The sequence below is a fragment of the Abramis brama genome (genome assembly GCF_963993115.1).
Source record: "Abramis brama genome assembly, chromosome: 24".
Taxonomy (NCBI): Eukaryota; Metazoa; Chordata; class Actinopteri; order Cypriniformes; family Leuciscidae; genus Abramis; species Abramis brama.
This window is the reverse complement of record NC_139986.1, coordinates 21,771,617-21,779,279: the sequence shown is the minus strand read 5'-3', so window position 1 is coordinate 21,779,279 and position 7,663 is coordinate 21,771,617. Positions and strand designations below refer to the sequence as shown.

The 7,663-nt window shown below is 46.1% G+C and overlaps 1 protein-coding gene across 1 annotated transcript; it reads left to right on the top strand.

Annotated features, from left to right (window-relative positions):
* Positions 1 to 709: 709 nt before the first annotated feature.
* On the top strand, positions 710 to 7,287 carry LOC311075123 (uncharacterized protein). Its single transcript, XM_084102271.1, has 2 exons — positions 710 to 2,881; positions 5,930 to 7,287. Exons 1-2 carry the CDS (start codon positions 2,572 to 2,574, stop codon positions 6,328 to 6,330), a joined length of 711 nt encoding a protein of 236 aa, XP_083958397.1. The 5' UTR covers positions 710 to 2,571; the 3' UTR covers positions 6,331 to 7,287.
* Positions 7,288 to 7,663: the final 376 nt, after the last annotated feature.

Genomic DNA, 7,663 nt, shown 5'->3' with positions numbered 1-7,663 from the left:
CTTCTCACTCATGTGAAGGTCTCTCGGTTTTGAAACTAAAATTTAAATTATTACTTTCAAGGTAGAGAGAAAATAATGTTTTCAAACTCATTTTCAAGAATGAGGAAATTATACTGACCTCATATAAAGTAGTTTGCAAATGCGCAAGGTCTTTTGCACTGAATGATGAGCATTTGCATGATTTTATATTTATGTTAATGTGCGCATGTGGTATTTGTGTGAATACCAAACCGCAGGAGCCACAAGAGAGTCTTTCTCAACTTTAACCACTGACAATCACAGGGCATCTTCCAGCCCAGCAGCAGCTCCCTGCTCATGTTAAAAAGATTAGATGAGACATCCCAGACACAGTTATGTCTAAGGAGGCAAGCAACACTGAAAAACAAAAATCAATCAGCTGTGTATCGCAAACTGTCTGGAATATTGTATAGGTTTGTGGATGAATTACTCTCACTGCCTCGATTTAAATGTAACACTGTCTAAACTGCAAGCAATATGACATAACTAGATTGCTCTATTAAAATCAACAATGCGGTCAACGTCACAATGCTTGCAGCTTGATTATAATGGGAGCAATATACGTGTACCAATTTGCATACTTTTACTATGCACTGAAAGTAGCAAAAATCAAAAATCCAAAAAATACATAACCAAAACTTCCAAAGTCAAAAGCTAAACTCTTCCTTTCTAATATCGTGGTTAGCATATTGTAATGAAGTGATGTGGGAAAAGTGTACTGTTATGACTGTTGTGTGTGTGTGGGGGGGGGGAGGGATTTGAGGGAAGAGTGGGTTGAGTTAAATGATTGTTGCACCTGACCATTGATGAGCGTGAAGGAAGAGAGTGATAAAAAGAGGGGCACAGCGAAGCGTGCGGGGTTCTGAGAAGCGGTGTGTTTTTACTAACGCCGAGCTGCACTCAAGGTTGGGGGGTGGGTGCCGTTCGCACGCTGTTTAGGGCTGCCGGCGGCGAAGATAGTGTAGCGGGCTAAACTGTAGATAAGGCCGGGTATAGGAGTGCATTGGGCGCCGCAGCTTTTCAGAAGAGGGGTGCTCCGTTTCCGCTATTGCTCGGAGGCCTCACGAGCGCTGGATTGGTGTTTGCTTTTTCCCCTTGACCAAACAGCGCCAAAGCCTAGACCCTGGGGGAGGGTCTCGTCTCCCGGGAGAGTTAAGTACCAAACTTTATATGTGTGTGTGTGTGTGTGTTTGTGATTTTAAATTTAGCAGTATAACCATATCATGAGGGGTGGGAGGGTTAGAATGAACTAAGTTTGTATGTTGTAGTCTGATGGCGTCTTGGGTGTTAGGTGCACGTGCCTTGTGAATGTGTGCCGTGTCTTGCGGTGGTGATGTGTTTTATAGCTTTTTTTTTTTTTTTTTTTTTTTTTTGGACCCTATTAAACCTAGACACTGTTGCAAAGATGCTACAGGGGGAGGATAATGTTGTGCCCGAAGGTGGAGACCACGTAAGGGATGTGGGAACATTAAGAGCTACTGCGCGGCCAGTTTTTATGCCTGAGACATTTATTGGTGTAGGCCGAGAGTGGTCTGATTGGTCAGAGCAATTTGATTTGGCAGCTGATGTAAATAATTGGGATGAACCCTTAAAACTTAAATTTATGTCTCTTCTGCTCTCTGGGCGTGCAAGAGATATTTATAGTGGTTTGTCCAGTGAGGCTAAAGGAAATTATGTGCTGCTAAAAGCTGCTATGGCTAGATGTTTTGAGCCCTGTGACAGTAGCGATTGGAGTAGGGCTACATTTACAGCTCGCAGGCGTATGCATAATGAGACCGCAAGAGAATTCGGAAATGCCTTACGGCGTCTTGCCACTAAAGCTTACTCCACAGCCGATAATTGCACTCGTGATATGTTGGCAAGAGATCAGTTTCTTACATATTTTGCATCTGGGGACTTTCGTATTAGCCTGCGCAGAGCAAAACCTGATACCCTAGAAGATGCAATTGATCTTGCTTCTGAACTAGAGCTTCTTAGGAATATGGAGCAAACCCATCTGATGTCTGATGCAAAAGTAAGGGGAGTGGTAGAGAATAAATCTAAAAGTGATGAACAAATGCAAATGATGTTAGGAATGGTGGAGGAATTGAGGCAGGAAGCAAAAACTCTTCGTATAACAGTGAGTAACATTCAACAGGCTATGGTAAACCCTACTCCTTCTCAATTTTCCAGGGAACCCGTACGGGAGTCCAGGAATAGTGGTTTGCAAGGGGCTGTTGATCGAGCCAGAGGGGCAGGGGGTGGTTGCTGGGAGTGTGGGTGTACCAGACACATAAAACGAGACTGCCCATACTCGCAGGGAAACTACAGGGGGCAGGTACTGTAGGCCCGCTGCCTGCCCCCTGGCGAGTTGGTACATATGCGGCCTCTGCAAGCAACCAGGGTGGCTCTGGATACATCAGAGCCAAAGTAGGTGCGTCAGACTCCCTTCTCTTGGTAGATAGTGGGGCAACATTATCAGTTATACCAAAACAACGTTGGCTTGAAATTACTAAAAGGGGAACAGAACTGTCTGGATATCATGGTGATGTGTCTGCAGCTAATGGAGGGTTGATGGGGATTTTGGGAAAATGGCAAACAGTCTGCCAGTTTGATTCATTGGCATTAATCGTAGAGTTTTTGGTAGCTGATGTACCATCCCAGGATATTCTTTTGGGTTTCGACTTTTTGAGTAAATACGGTGTCATTGTGGATTTTGGTAAAAATGAGTGTCGAATTATGGGTAAAATGTTCCCCCTGATTGTCCCGGCAGATATTGATAAACCCCGGACCGTGGTCGTCTTTGAAGATACGGTAATTCCCCCACGTAGTGAGGCAATCATTGCTGGAAAGGTGGATGATTCCTTCGTGGCCGGTTTTGAGGGTATGTTGGAACCATCAGACACATTATCAAATCAATGTGAGGTAATGATAGCTCGGGTGGTCTGTAGGGTGGAGGGGGTAGACTGCCGGTACGAGTGATTAATGTAACGAAAGATGCCCTCACATTAAAGGGGGGTATGAGGTTGGGAACTTTACATACGGACATTGAGGTGGGCTGTAAGGCTGAACATTTGGGCATGGGTGAGGTTGAGGCTGGCCCAAATGAGCCTTGGTCTGTTGACAAGCTTATTGCTCATTTTGGGTTGCATCAGAAGAATTTTACTCCATCTGACTTGATAGAAATTCGTGAGCTGTTGCGAAGAAATATGTCTGTGTTTAGTGAGGGGGAGGGGGATTTGGGGAGAACACATTTGACACTGCACCAGATTGATACAGGGGATGCAAAGCCTGTGAAGTTGCCACCCCGTCGTGTTCCCCTCCATTTACAACATGAGGTTGCTGACCATGTAAAGCAAATGTTGGCAAATAACATAATTCAGCCTTCTCATAGTCCATGGGCAGCTCCGGTAGTTTTGGTGCGTAAGCGTGACGGCGGCCTCCGCTTTTGTGTGGATTATCGTAAGTTAAACGATGTAACCCGGAAGGATGCGTATCCGTTGCCACGGATCGATGATGCCCTTGATAGTCTGAATAAAGCTTGCTGGTTCTCCACTCTTGATTTAGCCAGTGGTTACTGGCAGGTGGAGTTGGATCCTGGGGATAAATATAAGACTGCTTTTATCACTCGCCAGGGTCTGTTTGAATTCAATGTCCTTAGTTTTGGTCTTTGCAATAGTCCAAGTACATTTCAGCGACTGATGGATCTGGTGCTGGCAGATCTTCAGTGGACTACCTGTCTGGTGTACTTGGACGACATTATTATATTTGGACGGACCTTTCAGGAACATCTAGGCCGTCTGGACGAAGTTTTGATAAAACTACGCCAGGGTAACCTTAAAGTCAAGCCTACTAAGTGTAACTTGTTTGCCACTCAGGTGCAGTATTTGGGACATATCATCTCATCGAAAGGGGTAAAAGCAGATCCCGCAAAAGTGGAGGCTGTGCGTCAGTGGCCGGTGCCCAAGAACCAAACGGAGGTTAGGAGCTTTGTGGGTTTAGCCTCGTACTATCGGAGGTTTGTAAAGGGGTTTGCTGAGATAGCTCGCCCCCTGCACCAACTCACTGAGAAAGGCAGGCGTTTTAAATGGACAGAGGCATGCCAAACAGCTTTTGAACAGCTCAAAGTGAGTTTAATGTCAGCTCCTGTTCTTGTATACCCTGATCCCTCTAAAACATTCATTCTGGACACGGATGCTAGCGACGCTGGTATTGGGGCTGTGTTGTCACAAGAAGATGGGGGGTTTGAACATGTTATAGCATATTCCAGCAGAGCCCTTACTAAGCAGGAAAGAAAATATGCCACAACCAAGAAAGAGCTGTTAAGCATGGTCACGTTCATCAAGCATTTTAAACATTACCTGTTGGGTAAGGAATTTGTCCTGCGAACTGATCATAATTTTTTGAGGTGGCTGCATAATTTCCAGGGTTTAGAGGGACAGTTAGCCAGATGGGTGGAGCAGTTAGCAAGTTTTCAGTATAAAATTGTTCATCGCCCTGGACGAGGGCATGCTAATGCTGACGCCCTTTCTAGGTTGCCTGCTTATCTGTCAACTCCAGTGCCCTTGGAGCCAGCTCCACCGACACGAGGGGCACCGGTAATAGCTGCAGTACAAAATGTGCCTCCTAATGTAAACCCGGGGGGGGGGAGGGGATGAGCTGGCTCGGGCGCAATGGGAAGATGCAGAGTTACAAAAGATCATTGCTCAAAAAAAAGAGGGAGAGTGTGGGGTGCAACCACCGGATGATCTACAAAGGCATGCACCAGTATGGTCCCAGTTACAAATGCAGGGCTCCCGGTTGGTGAGGTTTCCTCCACTGAACTCAGATGCCGCAAACCAGGTCCAGGTGGTTATTCCCACTGTAATGGTGCCAGACATTTTAAGACAGTTGCACAATGATGTTACGGGTGGACACTTGGGAATACAGAAATTACAAGCAAAAGTGAAAGACCGGTTTTATTGGCTGGGCTGGTTTGGGGATGTGAAGCGATGGTGTCGGGAGTGTGTAGATTGTGGGTCCAGAAAAGCTGTAGGGAAACAATGGCGGGCCCCACTCCAATCGGTGGTAGCATCAAGGCCATATGAGCGGGTGGCGTTAGATATTTTGGGACCTCTCCCCGAAACCCCCAACAAAAACAAATATATTGTAGTTATTGGGGATTACTTTTCCAAATGGACGGAGGCGTTCCCTCTGGCTAATCAGGAAGCAGAGACAGTGGCTAAGTTGTTGGTTGAACAGTGGGTGTGCCGCTTTGGAGCCCCCAGGATAATCCATACTGATCAGGGCCGAAATTTTGAATCCAGGTTATTTAAAGAAGTGTGCCAGTTGTTGAATATTTATAAGACCAGAACGTCACCGTACCATCCTCAATCGGACGGGATGGTCGAAAGGTTTAACAGAACATTGGCCTCTATGTTGTCTCTTTTTGTAGACGATAACCAAGCTAACTGGGATGTCCTGTTGCCAAATGTGATGATGGCCTACAGAAGTAGTGTTCACTCCAGCACTGGGTTTACACCCTACAAAGTTGTTTTTGGGAAAGAGATAGTCCTTCCCGTGGATGTAATGCTTAACTTGGGTGGGGAGGAAAGATTCTCTTCTACATCAGAATATGTGGCTAGACTGTTGGAGACATTGTCTACAGTGGTAGAGGCGGTAAAGGGCCATCAGTTAAGAGCCGCTGTGAAGCAGAAAGGAGGTTATGACTTCAGAGCACATTTTCAATATTATTCTGAAGGAGAATTGGTCTGGGTTCGGGGGAAAGCGAAGAAAAGGGGGCTCTGTCCAAAATTACAACGAAGGTTTAAGGGGCCTTATAAAGTCACAGAGAGGATAACCGAAGTTCTGTATAGACTTGTGCCAGTTGACGGGGGAACAGAAATAGTGGTGCACTTCAACCGACTTAAACCATGTCTTTCTTCTGTGACAGAGGTTACCAGCAAAGAGGGTGCAGAGACCCCACCGATAGATGGCGTTCCACCTAAGGAGACCTGGCTGCAGACTTCAGATTCTACAGCGGGTCGAGAGAGCGAGGTGGCAGTGCCAGGGGCCAGGTCTGAGGGACCCCCAGTCACACCTGCGAAAGGAGCAAGTGATGTGCCAGGAAGCAGTGCTACCTCACTGAGATCAAAAGGGCAAATGGACAGGCCGGCCCCGACCACCGAGGACCAAGGTGGTCAAGGATCTTCACACACGGGGCATATGCAAACACCCATGACTAGCCAGGTTGCAGTGACTGAGGTCCAACAAGGTGCAACGTTATCCAAAGACTCACGCCAAGGACGATCAAGGAGAGCACCTGTGTGGTCCCGGGACTATGAGATGTTTTGAATTGGACTCGAGGACGAGTCTGCCTTATGGGTGGGGGGAGTGTAATGAAGTGATGTGGGAAAAGTGTACTGTTATGACTGTTGTGTGTGTGTGGGGGGGGGGGGGGATTTGAGGGAAGAGTGGGTTGAGTTAAATGATTGTTGCACCTGACCATTGATGAGCGTGAAGGAAGAGAGTGATAAAAAGAGGGGCACAGCGAAGCGTGCGGGGTTCTGAGAAGCGGTGTGTTTTTACTAACGCCGAGCTGCACTCAAGGTTGGGGGGTGGGTGCCGTTCGCACGCTGTTTAGGGCTGCCGGCGGCGAAGATAGTGTAGCGGGCTAAACTGTAGATAAGGCCGGGTACAGGAGTGCATTGGGCGCCGCAGCTTTTCAGAAGAGGGGTGCTCCGTTTCCGCTATTGCTCGGAGGCCTCACGAGCGCTGGATTGGTGTTTGCTTTTTCCCCTTGACCAAACAGCGCCAAAGCCTAGACCCTGGGGGAGGGTCTCGTCTCCCGGGAGAGTTAAGTACCAAACTTTATATGTGTGTGTGTGTGTGTGTTTGTGATTTTAAATTTAGCAGTATAACCATATCATGAGGGGTGGGAGGGTTAGAATGAACTAAGTTTGTATGTTGTAGTCTGATGGCGTCTTGGGTGTTAGGTGCACGTGCCTTGTGAATGTGTGCCGTGTCTTGCGGTGGTGATGTGTTTTATAGCTTTTGCATATTTATTGCATGTATACTAGCTTTGAGATTGTCTATTTATTTGCGGTTTCTTCTGTGTAGCATGCTCCATTGGGGTGTTGTTCGCCCAGGCTACTTAACATAGGTATTTGGGACATTTAGAACCTGACCCAGTCTCTGAAATGTTTGGTAACTGAATGAATTATGTTAAATAAAGATTATTGTTTCTAATCCCGTGGTGCTGCTTGCTTTATAGAGTTCTCTAGCCACAACATTAGCCCCTGATTTAGGTTTATTACAATATCACACTTTTTTTGAGTAAAAATCTCAACACACGTAATAACCTGTAATATTATAGCAAAATGTAAACCTTCAACCAGCTATGAATAACCCCCTATATTTCACACATCAGAAGCACGCGCATAAAAAGGTGGAAATCAGACGGCACATCCCGTGAGTATTCAACTAAGTTCTCTTTCACGTGTTATTGCACTTAAATTGTCAAATACACATAGGGTTATGTTAAAAACACACAAAGTTTACATAAACACAGTCGGTTATGTCTGTGAACGTAAACAGCAAGTAAAGAAATCGCATGTGTATATTAGATCTGTGTATTAAAGTGAAAGCAGTGTAATATACAGTACCTACTGCTATATATGCTGTTAAT

Coding starts and splice junctions, on each gene's coding strand:
- LOC311075123 (XM_084102271.1), top strand. CDS start 2,572: ATGGGGATTTTGGGAAAATGGCAAACAGTCTGCCAGTTTGATTCATTG. Junction 2,882..5,929: donor CTTCGTGGCCGGTTTTGAGG/GTATGTTGGAAC, acceptor CTTCTGTGACAG/AGGTTACCAGCAAAGAGGGT.